We start from the raw sequence: 23,745 nt of genomic DNA, 5'->3' as shown, positions 1-23,745 counted from the left end.
CAAAATATTAAAGTAATGTATTCCTATAAATATTAAGTCGTGTAAGAAAGATATGCTAATAATGCAAGCACATTATCTTCGCCTTAAAAAAAGGCCTTGCGCCGTCAATTATTTTAAACAGCGTCATCGTTCATTGGATCAAGATAGTAAAATACATAGATACTTGCTTAGACTCGTGACTCACCTGAAAACACTATATGCAAACCAATTAGACGAAGCAGACCTTTAAACTCGATTTTCTCGAAAACTGAGCGCCAGAACGAAGACAAATTATTTTATATTTTTTTCATATTTTTGTACAAGGAACCATGTGGTGCCCACTTTTACGTAACTTTTAAGATACTCTATATTTCTATACAAAGCATAGAATCAAAGCATGCAATCAAACAGCAACCTTGTGCATTTTTTTAAGAAAATTTACTCGTCAAAGTGTTACCTTTCAACTAGCTCGACGAGTCGATCGATCAGTCGAGTATCAACTTTAGTCATAGCGATAAGAAATCTAGTTGTACAATAAAAAATTACTTGATTACCTTTGTTAGATCAGGTATCTCTCCTTTATCGATACCGACGTTCTGCAAAGGAAATTGAATTAGTTCGCTAGGAACGAGCGGAGCTCGAAATTAAAAAATGACCATCGAACTGACCTCGGCGACCTTCAAGAATTCACCGACCCGATCCATTCGTATGAGAAACTTCTTGTACAAGTCTAAAGCTTCGCGGCACTGCTTCTTATTCATATCAAAATACTTTTCTAAAATCCAAAGAACCGGACACCATTGAATATCGAACGATCCTTTTTAAATGAAACAGATGGAAAAATTGGGTGATCTACCTAACAGATTAATAATGCCGTCGTTGTAGCAAGCGAACAATCGAATCAAATCCCGGAAGAGAAGCATGTAAGCCATGTTTATAACGCCGTTTGTGAGATCATTGGCAGTGCAGTCGAATTCCAGCAGCGCATCCAGCTGCGACTGCAAGACTGGCAAGGTTTTCAACAGTTTCTCGGCGTTCATTGTGCGCAGGGTGCCGTCTTCCTTCCTGAAACATAAATCATAAATGAAACGAAACGAAAATCAACGAAATAACATTTTTATAATTTAAAATACACCGCGCGATACGATATAACCCACAGCCTTGATACTTGCATGCGAGTCTTATCCGTTGCATTATGTTGATAAATGGAACGGATAGTCACGTAGCAACGCGCGAAATTGGAAGTAGAAGCTTTTAGTTTCAATAGAAAGCAGACCGTTGGTAAGACACTAACGATCACCACGAGCCATAGATAGCGGGTATAGTTGACAGAGTTGAATAGACTTTTATTCGAGTAACGGAAGAGAAATGAAAACTCTGCGTACAGGTTTTACCACTTCAACGTGTGTACGTTTTCCTATGTTATTATTTTAATCCTTGCTCACAAGGGCTTTGGACGATTTCCAGTTTACATATTTACATGACATGTTCTTTATTCACTTAAATACTAACATATTCTCTCTCTTTGCTCGCTAGGCTGAGGACAACTTTCAATTTACATTAGATATTCTTTATTTACTTAACTACTAACACATTCTTTTGTTTTTACTGTGCAGGGTGTTTGACTACCCCCGGGGAAAAATATTAATGTGATATTCTAGAGACCAAAATAAGACGAAAATCAAGAATACCAATTTGTTGATCGAGGCTTCATTAAAAAGTTATTAACGTTTAAAGTTCCGCTTGTAGAACGGCAGTCTGCAAACAGCTGCGTGCGCATCATAGCGGTTCTCACTCGGAACTTTAAACGTTAATAACTATTTAACGAAGCCTCGATCAACAAATTGGTATTCTTGATTTTCGTCTTATTTTGGCCTCCAGAATCTCCCATTAAAATTTTTTCCAGGGGTGATCGACAACCCTGTATAGTGAGCAACAAACGTGCTCTATTGTTTTCAATACCACCTACTGATCTAATAATCGAACTGAAAATGAAAAAGTAACAGTAAATTTCTAGTTATTCGATACGATCCTTATTTTTCTTGTTAGTATAATGCTTACCCTCTCTTCATTTTGCAGAAATCGAACGCCACGGTCCTGTAGGAGAGCGCCTTTTCGTTGAGATACTTTGTGTACCGCCTGATGAACGGCGACATGTCGTAGCCTGACGAACAAAAGACACAGTTATTCATTATAAGAGGCAATGTCGCAACGAAGGAGAAACTATTGCGATGGATGGGCATTGCGTAACGCTCGTTGGAAATAAAACGGAATAAAGAAAATTTCGACGAACAATCGAACGGGGGGGAAATAAAGATCGCATTGTAAATGGGGATCGTCTCGCCAGAGCCGGGAGATCGAGACGAATCGGAAACAGGTGCAGTTGCAAACGACTCGGGTGCGTGCAAGTGCAACGCAAGTGCAAACGTGGATGCGTTATTAAAAACTATCGATCCTGACACGCTTTCTGTCCGAATACGAAACGAGTGCGCGACACACGTAAACGGTGAATAGGATTCGTCTCGGTCTCCCCTACGAAGGGCGTGTAAAAATGAGAATGTGATGCGCGTGGGGGAAAAACCACCTGGGTGTTATCAACGTAATTAGAATAGAAAATCCCAGGACCGTTGATTCCCCCAGAGAATATCTGACCGATTTAATATACCCACGCGCGTACACAGGGCGGTTTTAAGTGATTGTTCTGAATTGAAATCTTCAAAAACTCGATATTTTTTTTATTCAATTCCTGAAAATTGACTACCGCTCAAAAGTTTAATAACAGTTGAATGTTATATGTTATAGGATCACATTATTACAGTGTATAGTGTACATACAAGGTGTTCGGCATGAATGGGGGATTCTAGAGGCCAAAATAAGACGAAAATCAAGAATACTAATTTATTGATGGAGGCTTCGTTACAAAGTTATTAACGTTTAAAGTCCCGTCTGTACTGAATTTTTTTTTAGAAAATGGGTGGGATTTCGGTAGTAGGTCTATTCACCAAAAATGCTTGTAATTGACCCCTCTCACTAAATATAATTTTTTTAGTATGATTTGAAATTTTTTAATTTCGTCTAAAAATTTTAGTACCTACTCGAATTTTTTTCTCGAAAATGGGTAAAATTTCGAGGGTATGTTTAATAACCAAAAATGCTTGTAATTGACCCCTCACACTAAATATAATTTTTTTAATATGATTTGAAATTTTTTAATTTTGTCGATAAATTTCAGCACTCTCGAATTTTTTTCTCGAAAATGGGTAGGATTTCGAGGGTAGGTTTAATGATCAAAAATGCTTGTAATTAACCCTTGTAACTAAATATAATTTTTTTAATATGATTTGAAATTTTTTAATTTTGTCGAAAAATTTCAGCACTCTAGAATTCTTTTCTCGAAAATGGGTAGGATTTCGAGGGTATGTTTAATGACCAAAAATGCTTGTAATTAACCCTTGTAACTAAATATAATTTTTCTAATATGATTTGAAATTTTTTAATTTTGTCGAAAAATTTCAGCACTCTCGAATTTTTTTTCGAAAATGGGTAGGAATTCGGTGGTATGTCTATTGACCAAAAATGATTATAATTGACCCCTGCAACCTAAAATAATTTTTTTAAAACGATTTCAAATATTTTAATTTCCCCGAAAATTTGTTTACTTATTGGAATTTTTTTCTAGAAAGTGGGTAGGATTTCGGGGGTATGTGTAATGACAAAAAATGATTGTAATTGACCCCCCTAGTTATGAATTATTTTTCCAGAATGATTTGAAATTTTTTAATTTAATTTTTTAATAACTTTTTAATGAAGCCTCCATCAACAAATTGGTATTCTTGATTCTCATGTTATTTTGGCCTCTAGAATCTTCCATTACAATTTTTTCCAGGTATGGCCAAATACCCTTTATTATACATGAAAAAAACCAGCTTAAAAATAATAAAGACTTAAATTGCTACTTGTCTTATCAAAATGGCCACCTTTTTTCAAATAACTTTCAAATCTTGAGTACTCTGTTTATTAATTTCTTAAAAATTTTGTATCTAATCCAAAGATTGAAAACTTAACGCCAAATGTTTCCAAACAAGTAATGAAACGATAAAAATTTGGATACTATGGTTCTACAAGATCCTATTCACTGTAAAACTGTTTTTATTTAAAAGAAAAAGTGGCAATGTAAAAGTCTAAAATTCGACAAAATAGATAACTTTTTAAAAAATAAATAATAAATGGGAATTTTTCGTAAACTATCCACTGTATAAAAATGGTTTAAATAAGAGTTAAATGCTTTCAAAGGGGACAGAATCAGCAAAACACCACACTTCATACATTTTCGTTATACATAATAATAATTTTCATGTCATTTTAATTTATAAAATCGCCCTGTGTAAACTAAACCATAAATTTAACGTGCAACTGACAGGAAAAATTTTGTAATTTTTTACAGTACAATCTCAAGGTACAAGATCAGTTGTTAACAGTTTCAGGATTAAAATTCGACAAATTTGCATTCGTTCGTTGCATCGTAGAATATTAAGTAATACATTACATGCGGTTGGATAAGAAGATAGTATTAAAGGCATTCGACTATCGATAAAGGAGTACGATTGAATGGTAACTCACCAATACGTGCTCCTGCTGTGCCCAAATAGAGAGAAAATTAGTTCCAGGTTAGTAAATCATAGACAGAGGCCAGATACAGATAGCTGCACAATGCTAGGAAGTTAGCCAGAAAGAACTTCTTATTAAGTCTCCGATTCGATAGAGCGAAGGTATATATACATGGTTAGAAAGACAAGAATGTTCGCATTAACCCTCGGACGACGGACTCCGGGTCCGCTTTGACCCCAATTTGAATTTGATTACTTAACGTTGCAATACTTAAGTCTTTGACTTAATTTTTGCGTCATTATATTTGCACAATTCCTCATTACCATCGTTAATTATACAAGTTTACTTGGTAGTATTATTAACATCGTTTGCATGGGTCCAAATGGATCCTGAGTCCGCTGAGGGTTAACCCTATATAACTATAACTCTGCAACACCTCCATATCTAAAAATTAATTTCAAATACAAAATTATTCTTTCTTTATTTCAATGATTTCTATAAATGCATCTGATAATTTTTAAACTTACGAATATTTAAATGTATTTCAGAATTCGGTTATATAGAGTCAACTGGTAATACTGTAACAAAACTTTAAACAAACCTGGATCCGATACGGTTAAATAATAATCATTAATGCTCAAACTGCAATCAGTGCATTTCGTGTAATATATACGTGATCGAATGTTAAGTACACGTGTAAGGTGCAACAGTAATGTTAAACAGAATCGTAGAAATGATTAGTACTTTGTGGTATTTGTGCCCGCGTGCGTGCTGCATTCCCAGTAACTTAATATCGCCCCTAATCGGAATTGTTAATATTTTTCTAAGAAAAGAATAAACGATAAGAGAGAGAAAAACTAAATACTGCATGCCAGTTTGAGCGGTTCAACCGTGTCTGCGCTTTTATCGAATTCTCCTCTAATGTCCAATACGATATCATTGTTATCGCGTTACATTTAATTCTAGAGTTCGCCTATTCAGATTCATTTGAACGCTGACAAAGGGGATCGTCGGAATCAATCGTTTAATTGAACCACTCAATAGAAGTTAATTCGAGAGGACTTTTTTTTTTATAAACAACGTGATCACCTTGCACGCCGCTTTTATCAAGAAAATTACTGAGCTGAAACGTGCTGGTGGATGCCAGATACTGCATAAACCTCTGCAACAGAAAGTTCATTGGACCGTTAATATCGCAAGGGGTTATTTTATTATAAAATAAAAAAAAAAAAAATAACAAAGAGTAGAAGTATCAAAATGTCGATCAACGTCTTCCACTTTTTCTCCTTCGTCGGAGAGTTCACGATTTCACGCATGCACTCGTTTTATCTTTACCCAGCGACTTCGTCCGTTCAAAGAAATCTCTATTTAACTATCTACAATTGCCCCTAGTTTATCGACCGGGGTCATACTGAATTATCAATTACATTACAATATTGTTTATTCGAAGCGTCGTGCGCTTATTAAAAGTTTTGTCGAATCGTTCGCGATAACGACAATTTTTCATAAAAACGATTCTTAGTATTAATATTAGGTTGGGGGAAAAGAAATCCATTATTTTGTCGGTAGATGTCTGTAGTGATCGATATCTCGTAAATTATCGATCAAACAATTTTAGATTTATGCTCTTTGCAAGGTGACATTTCACACTAAAAAATTTCTTTTGTTGTTTTTTATTTGGTCTATTCAGTTGTGAGTTACAGGGTGTTAAAAATGGAAGTCAAGAAAGAGAAAATTCGGTACATTTTATAGTTTTTCGTTGATACAGGCGAAAATGCAAGCCAGGCGGCTGAAATTGTAAATAGTGTTTATGGCCCCTATACTGTAACGGCTAATTACGTGCAATTTTGGTTTCGTCGATTCCGTTCAGGTATTTCTGATGCCAAAGATGCACCTCGCACAGGCAGGTCCGTCGTCGAAAATGTCGATAAAATTACAGAAATAATCGAAGTTGACCGGCATGTTAGTAGTCGTAGCATCGCCCAGGAGCTAAAGATCGACCATAAAACAGTTTTAAACCATTTGCACAAAGCTGGATTCAAAAAGAAGCTCGATGTTTGGGTGCTACAACAATTAACACAAAAAAACATGATGGATTGAATTTCCATCTGCGAAGCCTTAGTCAAACGGAATGAAATCGACCCATTTCTTAAACGGATGGTGACTGGGGATGAGAAATGGGTCACATACGACAATATTGTGCGAAAACGATCGTGGTCAAAGCGCGGTGAAGCAGCTCAAACGGTGGCCAAACCAGGACTAACGGCCAGGAAGGTTCTGCTGTGCATTTGGTGGGACTGAAAAGGAATCATTTATTATGAGTTCCTTCTATATGGCCCAACACTAAATTCGAATCTCTACTGTCAACAACTGGACCGTTTGAAGCTAGCGATTGACCAGAAACGGCCAGAATTGGCCAACAGAAGAGGTGTTGTGTTCCAGCAGGACAACGCCAGGCCACACGCGTCTATAGTGACTCGCCAGAAACTCCGGGAGCTTGGTTGAGAAATTTTAATGCATCCACCATATAGTCCGGACCTGGCACCAAGTGATTACCATCTTTTTCTCGCATTGCAAAACTTCCTGAGTGATAAGAAATTGGCATCAAGAGAATATTGTGAAAATCGGTTACTAGAGTTTTTCGCCAATAAGAACCAAGATTTCTATGACAGAGGCATTATGAAGCTACCTTTAAAATGGCAATAAATTATAGAACAAAACGGCGCATATTTGACCCAAATCGGAAAATCCGAAACATGTTAAATAAAGTCTTGAAGTTCACGCAAAAATAATGGATTTCTTTTTCCCCAACCTAATATTTCCGATTCCGTCGAACCGCAGGAGCGAAATGTAAACGGCTTTATTCCGATCTAGACTATTCGATCCCGTGACACATTCGCGCAAGGGCGACGACACTTCCCCCCTTCGACTCATTACTGAACCTGAAATGAGTTAGACGACCTCTGAACTAATGTAAATAATACTCTCTGAACCTCGTACGAGCAGTCTGCTGCGATTCACTACGGGGACCGTGAAGAAAGAAATCCTTGGATCCATTTACTCTTCGCCGGTCAGAGACATTTTTTATATTTCGTTCAAAGCAGTTTCACAATTCATCCACGATGAACGTGAAATTTCTATAGGAACACCATTAATTACTATCAAAAGTTTACTTATTCCATGAATATATTTTAGCAACGAAAACCTTCCGAACTCGCGTGTTCTCCTCATTTTAGAAACAGAAACATTGAACTTTCGACCAAGTGCGAAATTCGTATAAAAACATGCTTTTCCTCGGGTTTGCATTATCCTTAGCTCGGAAAGAGCAAAAAAGTAGGAAACAAGATTAATGGATCTAGTACCCGCGTAGATCATTTTCTATAATTACGTGACAAGTACGGCAAAGGTCGCTCACTGTGGATACAGGTGACGAAGCGTGATCAGTTTCATATTTTTATGGAAATAACTAATCAAGTAACAAAAGTTTCGCAATTGACTTTTCTGAGTAACGTGTACAGTGAATATTAACATCGAGAAATACGGTTAAAATGAATTGAAAATGTAAGGAAACTGCTTGGAGTATCTTGTGTAGTCTGAGAAAGACGAATGGAACGAATTTATGGAACGACTTCATACTTGTTCATGTCTTTATGTCCATTTGAAAACCACAAGAAAATTATTAAAACTTCGGGAAAGTACAAAGTCTTCGACACACAACAGTTTGTCGATGTTTGGATATTACAGACGTCATGTTACGAGGCATGTGTCGCATTACAACAGTTGCCAGGTGACCCGAGCATAAATTTCACACACAACTTCCACGCTACAAGCTTCAGCCAAACTAGAATTTAAGGTAAATGAACAAATATATAACTGGCCGGCTTAAAATACCAGGGCAGTATATTATAAATAATAGAAACAGTATATTACTATGCACAAAATTGATGTCATCAAAAATAGTTTTACAGTATATTATTTTTGCTTTTATTTCATGTAAAATAAACGAAAATTTCTTTAGATATATGTTTACTGATACACAGGGTGCTCGATCACCCTTGGGAAAACTTTTAATGGGAGATTCCAGAGGCCAAAATAGGACGAAACTCAAGAATACCAATTTGTTAATTGGGACTGCGTTAAAAAGTTATTAACGTTTAAAGTTCCGCCCCTACTGAATTTTTTTTCTAGAAAATGCACAAGATTTCGAGGGTATGTGTAATGATAAAAAATGATTGTAATTGACCTCTGCAATTGAAAATAATTTTTTTGAACGATTTGAAAAAAATTTTTTCGCCGAAAAGTTTCAGCACCTACTAGAATTTTTTTCTCGAAAGTGGGTAGGATTTCGGGGGTATGTCTATTCACCAAAAATAATTGTAATTGACCCCCACAAATAAAAATAATTTTTTCAAGATAATTTGAAATTTTTTAATTTTATCGAAAAATTTCACGCCTTCTCGAATTTTTTTCTCAAAAGTAAGTAGGATTCCAGGGGTATGTCTATTCACCAATTAATAATTGTAATTCACCCATACAACTAAAAATAATTTTTTCAAGATGATTTGAAATTTTTCAATTTCGCCAAAAAATTTCTGCATTTACTGAATTTTTTTCTTGAAATTGAGCAGGATTTCAGAGGTATGTCTATCCACCAAAAATGATTGTAATTGACCTCCACAACCGAAAATAATTTTTTCAAAACAATTTGAAATTTTTTTTCGTCGAAAAATTTAGGCACTTACTAGAATTTTTTTCTCGAAAGTGAGTAGGATTTCGGGTATATGTCTATTCACCAAAACTGATTGTAATCAACCCCCGCAACCAAAAATAATTTTTTCAGGACGATTTGGAATTTTTTAATTTAATTTTTTAATAACATTTTAACGAAGCCTCAGTCAAGACACGCAGTCAAATTGATATTCTTGATTTTCGTCGGGTGGCCGAACACCCTGTATAGACAAATTTTAATATCTCCAATCAGTGCAAATAATTAATTATTGTCATTTATGAGAAATATAACAAAAGTATTAATAAAAAGACATCACAGATTTTGGGAATATAATATTATTATCTAAAGGAATGCTTGAAAGGTTGATTAAACATTAGTAAGAGGATAGAAATAAAAATGAATCTTTTAGAAACTTGTGTGTAAACAAATAAATAACATTTTAGTTTGATACATTATTTAAATCCAATTTTTAGATATTCCATTTGCTACAACATTAATAATGTTGGTAGTTTTGAATACATGCTCAAATACATGCACATAATTTAATGAAATACATAAACAATAAATGCTTATAATTTCTATATTTATATTTTCTGATCTCTATTAACAAAAATACAGGAATTTATAAGTAAGCTTAACTCGTGGTTAATTATTGGGCAGATAAGAATATAGTACCGACTCGTGGCCGCTTAAATTTTTACATAAAAAGAAACTTGAATTCAATTAATGTCTACTATTACATGGGTGGGTAAGGAGGGGCCAAAAAAAGAATTTACAAATACAGTGACGCAAAAATTCAATTAGAAACTTTGTAGCATTGTAACATTTTGCTATGCTATTTTACTACTATACTAACTACTGTTTTTTGTATTAAAAATTGAAGGATTTTTTATTTCAACATTTATGATGTGGCGTCGCCTCCCATGCTCGCCACCAGAGGGATCGCGCTCTCACAAGCGCTCGACTGACTTCTCAATAATCCCAGTCGTCTAAGGCAGGGCCTGCTAGAATGCCTTACTGACGCCCCCTCCTTTCCTTTTCTGTCCTCCTACGATTCTCACGAGTTGCCACCCACAGCAAAGCAGCGCCACAATGACATATACAAATAATAAATAAAATATATTCCCGCATTTAAAAATAATAAAAGAAAATAAGTAACTTGGCGAGGATTTGAACCCACTACCAAAAGCTTCGAAACTAATGGCTCTCTATGCCATTATTATGCAAAGTAAATTTAAATAATTCTTTTACTTTGTAAGTACCTAACTAGAAATAAAAATATCTCGAAAACGAAAGCCCATTGCGAATAAACCTATTATAGTTTTTTGATACTAGATATACACTATAACTTACACCTGTTATCGTTTCAAAAGTCCACGACTGTGAGGTCCCCTTGTTGATGATGAACTTCAGATTTGGATCAAAGCAGACTCGCCAAAACGGTCCATCGTCCAACGATTAAATTTATTTGTACTTGAAACGAATTTATTTATACCTATCATTCGTACTATTCACTGTCGAATATAACATTCTATTAATCTAAATGGAAAGATGGGAATGTAATTGATCTTTTCAAATAAAAAAAAAAATATTGATTGTACAGTTGGCATTTAATAAACGATACCGTGTATAAATATAAGCGATCCCCTCTTGCCGCTCCGCAATATAGCTAACCAAACCTCCTTAAGACTGAATCGAAAGTTAAAAATTAAAACGAATCTGCTAGGAAAATATGGAAATATGAAGAAGCATTCCCGCGGATCTGTTGCCATCGAAAAGTCTAGATTCTTCGAGCGTTCAGTACGCGGTAAAGCGCAACAAAGAACGAGCCACGAATCGTCATAATAAAAAACCAATTAATCGCAGAGCAGAAGGCACCGTCGTCTTCGTATTTTTTTTAAACCGAAACAACCTTTGCCATCCTATCGTTTCCAAGCTACGGACTCATCGCGAGGCAAAGAGAAAGAGCTCCGTCTGATTGCCTCTAAGAAGGCCACTTATCGGAAGAGCCCTCTCGTAGCTCCTGAATCCTGTTCTGCATTGCAGATACACGACCATAAACGAACGGTCTTTACCTCATTGCCGTAACAGAGCATATGGTGAACCGTGATCAAAGCTTTGAAAACGACCGTCCAATTTGTGTTCTGCGACCGTTCTATCAGCAGGTTCGCCAGCTGTGGTATCGACACGTTCGGCTCGTGCGTGCAGTGGAGTAAATCTGAAACGAGAAAAAAAGAAATGTTTCCATTAGTCGCTATTCCCCCGTTAAATTTGCATCGCGTCGATGCCTGGTCGTTTCGATTTTCGACCTCGTGCTATTTCCGATATTGTAACACACGACCGGTAGCGCACCTTTCTTGTTTTCGAAACGCGAGCAGGTCCTGAGAGCGTTCTTTTGTAAATATTTAAAAATGGAGTCACGCGATCGCGAACACGGCTTTACGCAAATTTTCACCGCCATTTTTCGTGACGTCCAATGCCCCGATGACTAATTCTCGACGAATGGACGATCAACGCGGAAATTCTTACGGAATTACTCGTTCGTCGAATGTTATTCAAATATTTGGAACTTGAATTCCGCGACGTTTATTTTCTTATGTTAAACGTGTCTTCGGTGTTTGTTTGTATAATACTACGAAAGATAGAAATATTCGGTAGTTCAACGGTGCATTTATTACTTTCAGCATTTCGAATTTACAGTTATTTCGTTATAATCGATTTTGCAACAGGTAAGTTTAAAGTGCTGGTCAGTACTGCCATGGTGCTCACTGGTGACCGGCGCTTAACGATCACAGTGATTTTATGATTTGAACTATCGAATATTTCTTTTATTTTACTCTATAAATTAATTTTAAAAAAATACTGTATTTTCTACTACTTTTTTTTTTAAATTCAGCTTGATTTTTGCTAGACATTATACCACATGAATCTGCTGCTTCGAAGACTTTCTTTGGCAACGCCAATTAAAAGAAGGTTATTCCGCTATCTGTTCTAGTTAATTTCCAATAAAACGAGCCGAGAATTCGCATCTGGACGGAGCTTTATCGGATCCCTTTCCGTGAAACGCGGCAATGACAGACAGAAGATATCGCGACCGAACGGAACCGTTTAATCTCTATTGTTTTTTCCTTCTCGGCTATCAGCGAGCGTCTTCGAGTTCTCGACGGGGAAAACTGTACAATAAACCACTAATTGAAAGAGCAAAGTGGCAACCGACTCTGCACGTGTTGTGCATCGATAAAATGTAAATCGTCGACGCGAATCGATGCTCGTCCGTAAACGAAGAAAAACAAGGGAGAGGAGCGAGAACCAGTTTTCGTCGCTGTTTTTGTCCACGTGACTCATAATTTTCAACCGTGGTATTCTTACTCTACTCTGGAGCCAACGTCGTAAAAAAGAGAAAAAAAAAACGTTCCCTTTGATGGATCCAACGGTCGATTTACCAGAACTGAAACATCTTTCTTGGAAAAGGAGCAGGGTCTTCTGTCGCTTGATGTCAAAGCTGAGTAAGCAAACTCGAGGGAAAGAACCAGAATTAACAGCTTGGAATGGCGCTAAGAAAAATATATACTCTAGATCTGACTATTTGAAAGCACAGAGCGTGGGTAGTCTGCTAGTTTCTGCTTTTCGTAGCTCGCAGTGGGCGGGGCGAGGGGACGATTGGCGGTGAAACGATACGGGAGGCGGAGCAACGTGTTGTGGAGGGGGTATTGCACACCGATGACCTTCAGCAGCCAAAATCTACGGCACAGACACGCCGTAGATTCACACAGAATCATAACTTCGATGCATTAGCGTAACAATCAGTAACCAAATTGAGAAAAGATGATTTGTAATTAATTATTTAAAAAAATATTTAACAGAGGAGAAGGATAAATTAATTTAACAATCTTACTTGTGCATTGGAAATCTGAAATTATCGAATATATTTCTCTGATCGATACCGAATATCTATGATATATGAATTTGAATTTGTGCTTTAAAGAGGTACTTGCAAAGTGTATGTTGGATTAATGTCAGATACGAAAATTAGGAAAGTGCAACAGACTGGCGAAGGCTTAAATATCGCCAAGCGGTTTTGCAACCGGACTCTAAAAATACCGAGGAAATCGGACCTTCGCCCCGCGGTTCCGAACACGTTAAACTGAAACGCCACGTGTTCCTTCTGTTTACAAAGAACCACCAGTCCTTAGTTCATTCGATAACAATTATTTCCCGTTTCGCTTTCGTCGTTCTGCGCTCTAGATCTATCTGCACACTGGATAAGATATAAACCGATGTGCAAAAGTTTCCACACAATTTCTACGTTGTTTCATTATTACTACTACATATCTACACAGTAAAATTCCGATTATCCGGTATACTCGAGACTGGGGCAATGTCGGAAACTCAAATATGGATTTGGACCGTTTCAATGGAATTTTTCTTACTTTACGGAATTAAGGAACCAACTTTTAAAACATTCTTAGAATCTCTAAATATTCTTCGCCAAAATACGCGTTGTTTGCCTTTTGAAACATTAAAATCCTCCAATCCGTTCAGGAATTATAATGTTTTAAAGATACGCATGAAATTTCAGTAGATCATTTCTAGTCAGATATTACATTTTCAGTAAGGAATTTTTTTTCTCAAAAGTGCGTGGGATTTTGAGATTATGTGTATTGACCAAAAATGATTATAATCGACCTCTGCAACTAAAAATAATTTTTTCAGAACGATTTGAAATTTTTTAAATTCGCCGAAAAATTTGTCCATCTTCCTGAATTTTTTTCTCGAAAGTGCGCAGGATGTCGAGGGTATGTGTAATGACCAAAAATAATTGTAATCGACCTCTGCAATTGAAAATAATTTTTTCAGAACGATTTGAAATTTTTCAATTTCGACGAAAAAGTCCAGTTTCCTGAATTTTTTTCTCGAAAGTGCGTAGGATTTCGAGGGTATGTGTATTGACCAAAAATAATTGTAATCGACCTCTGCAATTGAAAATAATTTTTTTTGAACAATTTGCAAAATTTTCTTTCACCGAAAAATTTCAGTACTTTCTCGAATTTTTTTCTCGAAAGTGGGTAGGATTTCGAGGGTATGTCTAATGACCAAAAATGCTTGTAATTGACCTCTGTAACTAAATGTAATTTTTTAATTTCATCTCAAAATTTCAGTACCTTTTCGAATTTTTTTCTCGAAAGTGAGTAGGATTTCGAGGTTATGTCTAATGACCAAAATGATTGTAATTGATCCCCGCAACCGAAAATAATTTTTCCAAAACGAATTGAAATTTTTTTCCGTAAAAGTTTCAGCACCCTGTCGATTTTTCTTAAAAATTCGTTTTTTATTTTTAGTAATTTTGTTTGACGCTGTATGGAAATTTTGTCTAACACTTTTTTGTAAGTACCCATGAGCTCTACTTCCATACTAAATTTCATTGAGATACGTTCACTATTGTAGAAGTTATGGGCGTTTGAAAATTGGACTATTTTTATGGAGTTTCTCTCACTTTACGGGGTTAAGAAACAAGTTTTCGGATATTTTTGGAATCTCTACATATTCTGCATCGAAATACGCATTGTTTGCATTTTGAAACGTTAAAATCGCCCAATTCATTCAGAAGTTATGATGTTTCAAAGATTCACATGAAATTTTGGGGAACCATTTCAAGGCCTTCGATTATATTTACGGAAAGGAATTTTTTTTCTCGAAAATGTGTAAGATTTCGGGGATATGTGTATTGACCAAAAATGATTGTAATCGACCCTTGCAACTAAAAATAATATTTTCAGAACGTTTTGAAATTTTTTAACTTCATCAAAAAATTTGTCCACATTCCTGAATTTTTTTCTCGAAAGTGCGTAGAATTTCGGGGATATGTCTCTCGACCAAAAATGATTGTAATTGACCCCCCCAACCGAAAATAATTTTTCCAGAATGATTTGAAACTTTTTAAAACTTCAGGGGAATCAGAATGTCAGGGTCAGACATTGTAGTTTCGGTAAAGAATTTTTTCCCCGAAAGTGCGTAGAATTTCGTGGGTATGTATAATGGTCAAAAAATGATTGTAATTAACCCTCCTAGTGAAAAATAATTTTTTTAGAACGATTCGAAAAAAATTTTCGCCGAAAAATTTCAGCATACTCGAATTTTTGTCTCGAAAGTGCATAAGAATTCGGGGGTATATTTTTCTCAAATATAAATTCATCCCTCTTCGATTTCCGTTTATATACTTCTCGCAGCCCGTTTTACTCTGTCTCGTCATACTCTAATTCAATGTTATTGAAAATTCATCTTCGTTTTCCCTCTCTAAAGCGTAGCTAGAAAAGCAACCGTCCGGAAACTTTCAAACGCCACTGCACGTAAGTACAGTGGCGAGCAAAAGTGTAAACACGCGACGCGATTCACGTTCAAATTAGAACCTCATCGAGATCAAAATTATTAGAAGACTTCTGTAAAATTTTTTATTTCAACTTCGTCTTAGCAAAGTACTTCGATCCAATATTTTGTATAGAGTACTCTGTTGTAAATCTTGGTCCTTTGTACCTTATTGTTCAGCGTGGATTGTATGTAGTGTTAAAAATTTAAATAAAACATCGCATCGCGTGCTTACACTTTTGCTCGTAACTGTATCTTCGTTCTTGCACAATTCGTTCGCGTCGTTCGATTCGCGCAACCTGAAAATACAGCCGGTCGTGATTTCTTCATGCACTTGCGACCGTGCCTGTTTATTTTCAGAGAAGAAAGTGCAACGAGCACGATCTGCCAAAACGCCGAAGACCACGCACTCGACCTTGCCGCGCTTCCTCTTCTAATAATGTCCTCCCAAACACGAAGAAACTATCACGGTTACGTCCCATTGAGTAGCGGCGCCGCCCTATTTGCGACGAACAACGAAAATATCCCAACAGTGGAAATATAACAAATTGTACAATCGCGTAGAGATGTAAGTAAATTAATCGTCTATAACCCAGCACACCCATTATCTACATTTCTTACGTCTGATTTAATCCCATTATCAATATATCTAAATCTAAGATATCAAAGCAACAGTTTGATCTACAAACGATAACTATAAAACAACTATTTTACAGTATTTCACATTAGAATAAAAACGATTAATAATTTATATTTATTAAAATTTATATCTTGTTATCAATGGTTGTATCGTAAATATATAAGAAATTTTATAAAAATAGAAAAATTGAATGAGAATATATTTGACGAGCTAATTCGTTTTCATTTCTCATTCATTGATTATACGCTGACTTATGGACTGGAGTGTACAGTGACGAGCAAAACGATCGCGATGTTTCTATTTAAATTGTTAATACTACCACAATCTACGTTAAATAATAAATTACAAATCATCAAGGTTTAGAATAAAGTATTTTACACGAAATTTAATACTTCGTTTCCTTTTTAAATAACGAAGAAACTAAGTTTACTTTACTTTCATTGAAGAGCAATTTGTATCTGCAAAGTGTAACAGTTACTAAATATACTTGAGTCATTTGTTTACATTTTATCTATGAAGTGTTTGTAGCCTATTTATAGTTTCATTTTGTCTTAACTACATTACGTTCGTTGCGATCAAACTGTCGTGAAGAATTTTAAAGTCGAATTATATCGGCTCAAATTATAATTCTTGCGTCAGCACTCATACAGGTTCAAATAACTGTTACTTTTTAACTTCTGTACATGTTCTGAAACGATTCTGAATCGATTCTATTCGTTGCTTCCGGAAATTGAATATTTTTATTGCTCATTATACAAGGTGTTCGGCAACCCCTGGAAAAAATTTTAATGGGAGATTCCAGAGGCCAAAATATAACGAAAATCAAGAATATTAATTTCTTGATTGAGGCTACGTTAAAAAGTTATTAACATTTAAAGTTCCGCTCGTACTGAATTTTTTTCTAGAAAATGGGTAGGATTTCGGGGGTATGTCTAATGACCTAAAATTATTGTAATTGACCCCCGTAACCGAAGATAATTTTTCCAGAACGATTTGAAATTTTTTAATTTTGTCGAAAGATTTCAGTACATTTCGAATTTTTTTCTCGAAAATGGGTAGGATTTCAAGGGTATGTTTAATGACCAAAAATGCTTGTAATTAACCCTTGTAACTAAATATAATTTTTTTAATATGATTTGAAATTTTTTAATTTCATCTAAAAATTTCAGTACTTTTCGAATTTTTTTCTCGATAGTGGGTAGAATTTCGAGGTTATATCTAATGACCAAAAATGATTGTAATTGAGCCCCGCAACCGAAAATAATTTTTCCAGAATAATTTAACATTTTTGAAATTTCAGGGGAATCGGAATGTCAGTGTCAGACATGGTAGTTTCGGTAAAGAATTTTTTTCTCGAAAATGCGTAAGATTTCGTGGGTATATGTAATGACCAAAAATGATTGTCATCTACCGCTGCAACTAAAAGTAATTTTTTCAAAACGATTTGAAATTTTTTAATTTCGTCTAAAAATTTCAATACTTACTCGAATTCTTTTCTCGAAAGTGGATAGGATTTCAGGGGTACGTGTATTCACCAAAAATGATTGTAATTGAGCCCCACACACAAAAATAATTTTTTCAGAATGATTTGAAATTTTTTAATTTAATTTTTCAATAACTTTTTAATGAAGCCTCAATCAAGAAATTGATATTCTTGATTTTCGTCTTGTTTTGGACTCTAGAATCTCCTATTAAAATTTTTTCCAGAGATGGCTAAACACCCTGTATATGGCGAGAAATGACGAAATCGGTCATGCAATTTTGCACGTTCTTCGTCAACGGCGTAACAAGTGGAACTGAAGCCCTGGCCGGACGCCGTGGAAAATCAATAATCGACCCTTCGCCAAGGGCGCCTTCTAAGATGGAAAAAGTACTGGAAGAGTGGAAAAGAAGTGGGTCAGTAAAGTAGACAACCTTCTATTGCGTGAATATTATTTCGACCTTCCAAAGGAACAAAAATTATTTCTCTGTTACTCGTACTCGTTCGTGAATTAATTAACGCTCAAATTAAATAATGAGTGAATTAATTAAGGCTGAAATTAAATAATGTCCTCATAAAGAAACATCACGAGCAAATTTTACATTAATTAAAATAATACCTTCTTCAATCTTTATTTGAAGCTTGTTACAGCAGCCATATAAATCATTATGCAATGTTTTTCTTATTATTAATTAATCAATTAATAAAGGCCGTTATGAATAACTGATAACTCTTTTACTGTTTGATAAATATAATTAAAAGAAATAATTTTGTCTGGGAATCTTTTTTCTATTTTTTACGGTTTGCAAATTAAAAAATGAAATCAAAAAAAGTCAAATTTTCCAAAGTCCACTGGTTAATACACGACTCATAAAAGAAGTGAAATATTCAACAAAATATTGATTTTTTTGAACACTATATTGTAGTACTACTTTAAACAGAATGTTCCAAAGAATTGATACGATTTAAAACAAAATTTACGATTCTATTTAAAGAAGTAGTACATTTGTATTTTTCATTCAGGTGCATCGTTGAACTTGTGGAAAAACTGAAGTACAAAAATAGATGCTATTATACCATTCAACTTTTTCCTCTAAAGTGTACTATTTCTATCTTTTACCAAATTCGAGTATAACCTGTTCCAATTGCATTATGCATCCTGTATACTTGGAGGAAACAACATTTTAGCTAAACAAGAGTGCAGCCCTAACTTTATCACCTAAAATTGATACATAGAGTGGTTGTCCCTATTAGTGTGCCCTTAAGCGTAGTTGCTCACTACTGAACTGAATATTAAATAACATGACTGTGAGTTGATTCAATCATACAATTTTTCTTTTCTTTCGATTAAAACATTTTTTTTAAGATGGAAATATCAATATTTCATAGAGTTACAATTAAAAAAAAAAAAAAATGATTTTGTCCATATTGATGTGTCCTTTCAATGGGTACTGAACATATTAATATGCCCTCAGTTAGTGTGTCTCCGATTAATATGCCTGTATTGAAGGTCTTAGCAATTAATGCTTCTTAAGCATTCGATTTTAAAAACAAGCATTGCGTAAGGATTTTGTTAATTATTTCAAACTTTCGAAATCCCTGAATACGAATGCCTGAATACGAATTTCTTTGGCGACAGCCCATTTATATAACAAATATCCAAAAATATTCTTTCAATAAAAGATCAAGGTCAACTTGATTTCTTTAAGCGGTACCATAATTTATATTCTTAATTTTATAGAACTATAGCTAACGACAAAAATGAATTCAACGGCTTGCCATAGTGTTATCATTAAGATAACTTTCTATATTTGATCATAGGAATTATTTTATTTGGGTCAAATTACGTATGAAACTAAAACTATTAACTGATAAATTTATTAAGCAAATCCAACGGTAATAATAATATCACTTTGCATGGCACGTCATAACGAAGAATCATGAAAGTTAAGATATCATTTTCAGTAAATCAGTAAATGCCCTAGAACATAATGATAAACAATTATTAAACTTAAAAGCAACATTAAATTCCAATAAGAAAACCAATAACAACGCGAACGATAAACGTTATTACAATGTATGATAAATTATGATACATCCCACGGTACTATAAGAGCTTTACTCTTTGTATTAGAACTTTTAGTTGTCGAATCAATTAAAACGTTTCGATTTATGCCGTCACATGGATCACTGTACGGTCTCGAAGTTCTGAACGACTATTAACTGGTATTTCGAAAACAATAGACTCCTGATATGCTCAAAGATAAAAGTTCATAGAAAATGTACAGTGGCGTGCAAAAGTATCGAACCACGCCGTTTTTCTATAATATATTTGAACTCAACATTATTTAACAAAATGGAGACAAAAGTTTTTGAACGAAAAATGCGCCCATAATTTTACAAAGTAGGGTTTAGTTGTATGATTTTCTACACTGTATAACGCGTAATCGTGTTTACAGATTACAGGTGACATTTTCGGTGTAGCTCCGAGATATTATTAATAACTTGTTTATCGTGAAAGTAAATTACATGAAAAAATTCATCCACTATTTTCATAAGTTTGTTATTCAACGCAAGTTTCAGTTTAATACGTCGCGTACCTTTTTCAAAAACAAAAAAATTCTCAAATATTGCCAATTATTCGACCACAGATACCACAGATAGGAAACCCTTTGATTCGAAGGGCGACTTTCTAAGCTTCTGCAATTGCGATGAAATCGATGAAGTTGACTCGTCACACCCCTTGTTTTCAATATCAGTTTTATAAATACCCGGTGAGTGCACCAACGAGAATCAACGACGCGTTTGCATCGTGGCAGTAACATTTATCGTGTCTTCGTTATATAGAAAATGAAAACGTACGAACTGAACGGTTGTTGCAGAGCGAGCGTGAAATATAGGCAGAATCGTGAAATGTACAAAAACACAATCGTTATCGAAATTATCTGAAAGTTGAAGGGGTGTGCACGCTGAGATGTTTTTCCATATTCCAAGCCCGATGGGGGCGTCACCGATAACGTGTTTTGGTAAGACGATACTGAAACGAACCATGGATCGTGACCAGCAAGTGGAAGCTGACGGGAACGTGAATTTTTCTGTTACCTCTGTTATTCGCTGAGAATTCAATCTATTCGAAAATTTGAAAACTCTCAAAAAGATCTATTGGCACAACCCTGGGAGAGAATTATAATCTATTCGAACCTCTACGTTAGAACAACTGCATCTACCTGGTTTGTGCAGTTAAAAACATTCCAGTATATTCTCGATAAAGAATTTTTTTCTCAAAACTGCGTAGGTTTTCGGGGATAAATGTATTCACCAAAAATGATTGTAATTGACCCCTGCCACCAAAAATAATTTTTTTAGAACGACTTGGAATATTTTTCTCATCGAAAAATTTCAGCATCTACTCGATTTTTTTTCTCGAAAATGGGTATGATTTCAGGGATATATCTATTCACCAAAAATGATTGTAATTGACTCCGGTAAACGGAAATAATTTTTTTAGAACGATTTGAAATCTTTTTTTTCACCGAAAAATTTCAGCACATAATCGATTTTTTTTCTCGAAAATGGGTAGGATTTCAGGGATATATCTATTCACCAAAAATGATTGTAATTGACCCCGGCAAACGGAAATAATTTTTTTAGAACGATTTGAAATCTTTTTTTTCACCGAAAAATTTCAGCACATATTCGATTTTTTTTCTCGAAAATGGGTAGGATTTCAGGGATATATCTATTCACCAAAAATGATTGTAATTGACCCCGGCAAACGAAAATAATTTTTTTAGAACAATTTGAAAAATTTTTTGTTTCGCCGAAAAAATTCAGCATGCTCGATTTTTTTCTCGAAAGTTCCTAGGATTTCGGGGGTATGTCTAATAACCAAAAATACTTGTAATTGACCCCTGTAACTAAATATAATTTTTTTAGTATGATTTGAAATATTTAATTTCATCTAAAAATTTCAGTACCTTTTCGAATTTTTTTTTCGAAAGTGGGTAGGAATTCGTGAGTATGTCTAATGACCAAAAATGATTGTAATTGACCCCCGTAACCGTAAATAATTTTTTCAAAAAGATGTGAAATTTTTTTTTCGCTGAAGAATTTAGGCACCCACGATTTTTCTTAAAAACTCGGTTTTCATTTTTAGTAAATTTGTTTGACGCCCTACAGAAAAGTTGTCTAATACGTTTTTATAGGTATCCATGAGCTCTACTTCCATACTAAATTTCATTAAGATACGTTCACTAATGTAGAAGTTATGGACGTTTGAAAATTAGACCATTTTTATGCAGTTTTTCTCACTTTACGGTGTTAAGGAACAACTTTTGGGATATTTTTGGAATTTCTACATATTCTGCATCAAAATACGCGTTGTTTGCATTTTGAAACATTAAAATCGTCCAATTCATTTAGGAGCTATGATATTTCAAAGATTCACATGAAATTTTGGGGAACCATTTCAGGCCTCAGATTATATTCTCAGAAAGGAATTTTTTTCTCAAAAGTGACTAGGAATTCGGGGGTATGTCTATTCACAAAAAAGGATTGTAATTGACTCCCGCAACCGAAAATAATTTTTCCAGAACGATTTGGAATTCTTTTTTTTCGACGAAAAATTTCAGCACCTTCTCGAATTTTTTTCTCGAAAGTGGGTAGAAATTCGAGGGTATGTGTAATGACCAAAAATGATTGTAATTGACCCCCGGAACCGAAAATAATTTTTTTTTTCGCCGAAAAATTTAGGTACCTGTCCCTGTCGATATTTCTTAAAAATTCGTTTCTCATTTTTAGTAATTTTGTTTGACGCGCTACAGAAATTTTGTTTAATACTTTTTTGTGGGTACCCATGAGCTCTACTTCAGAAACAAGTTTCATTGAAATATATTCACTATTGTAGGAATTATGGTTATTTGAAAATTGGACCACTTTTATGGGTTTTTTTCCAGTTTACGGGATTAAGGAACAACTTTTTGAATATTTTTAAAATATCTACATATTCTTCGCTAAAATACGCGTTGTTTGCATTTTGAAACATTAAAATCCCCCAATCCGTTCAGGAGTTATGACGTTTTAAAGATTCGCATGAAAGAATTTCTAGCCTCACATTAGATTTTCGGTAAGGAATTTTTTTCTCGAAAATGCGTAGGATGTCGGGGATACGTGTATTCACATAAAATGATTATAACTGATGCTCAAAACCAAAAATAATTTTTTTAGAATTATTAGAAATTTTTTAATTTTGCCTAAAAATTTCTGCGCCTACTCGAATTTTTTTCTCGAAAGTGAGTAGGATTTCGGGGTTATCTCTATTCACAAAAACTGATTGTAATTTACTCCCGCAACCGAAAATAATTTTTCCGTGAAAGATTTGAAATTTTTTAACAACTTTTTAACGAAGCCTCAATCTTCAATATTCTTGATTTTCGTTTTATTTTGTCCTGTAGAATCTGCCATTAAAATTTTTCCTTGGGGTGGGGGAACACCCTGTACGTGACGCCATCAACCACGATTACATGAAAAATACGGTGATGGTTGAACCGGTGGCACCCAATGTAGCCACAACTTCCAACCGAGTCGAATAATTGCACGGGTCCCGAAATGGAACGACCCGAAGGACACAGATTACCATCGAATAAGAAAAAGAGAAGGCGTGCGAAGAATCACGGGAGACGCTCGTGTAGTGTATCGACGGAACTGGACATTTATAAAAATCCTCGACGCGAATCGTCGTACAATGCCCGAAGTAACTGTGCCGGCGAATAAAATTGCACAATTCGACGAGTCTTTCAATAGATAATTGCAGGTGCTTTCCGCGCCACGCGTTTACATATTAAACGCACACGTTACGTAAACGCCGGTCGATAATGAATGAATCCATGAACAAGTCGTTGAACGTCCGAAGGTTGTCTCGTGCCTGGATGAAACTTACGCTACGGG

General features: G+C 35.0%; 1 protein-coding gene across 15 annotated transcripts in view; it reads right to left on the bottom strand.

Annotated features, from left to right (window-relative positions):
- The window catches only part of LOC122401039 (phosphatidylinositol-binding clathrin assembly protein LAP), a 61,934-nt gene that overhangs the window by 29,774 nt on the left and 8,415 nt on the right, over positions 1–23,745 (bottom strand). For 13 of the 15 annotated variants that reach the window (XM_043402928.1, XM_043402929.1, XM_043402927.1 and 10 more), the window contains exons 2-8: positions 11,392–11,534; positions 5,677–5,749; positions 4,600–4,614; positions 2,041–2,143; positions 836–1,044; positions 648–754; positions 534–575 (exon numbers count right to left, since the gene is read on the bottom strand). In XM_043402928.1, the coding sequence (XP_043258863.1) occupies positions 534–575; positions 648–754; positions 836–1,044; positions 2,041–2,143; positions 4,600–4,614; positions 5,677–5,749; positions 11,392–11,534 (692 nt within the window). The remainder of the gene's footprint in view (positions 1–533; positions 576–647; positions 755–835; positions 1,045–2,040; positions 2,144–4,599; positions 4,615–5,676; positions 5,750–11,391; positions 11,535–23,745) is intronic. The other 2 variants (XM_043402924.1, XM_043402925.1) reach the window with 2 other exon arrangements.

The sequence above is a fragment of the Colletes gigas genome, unplaced genomic scaffold (assembly GCF_013123115.1).
Source record: "Colletes gigas isolate AHSC1104 unplaced genomic scaffold, ASM1312311v1 Colletes_gigas_Sc00021, whole genome shotgun sequence".
NCBI lineage: Eukaryota > Metazoa > Arthropoda > Insecta > Hymenoptera > Colletidae > Colletes > Colletes gigas.
Note: the sequence above shows the minus strand (reverse complement) of the source record. Positions and strands in the feature narration are given on the sequence as shown.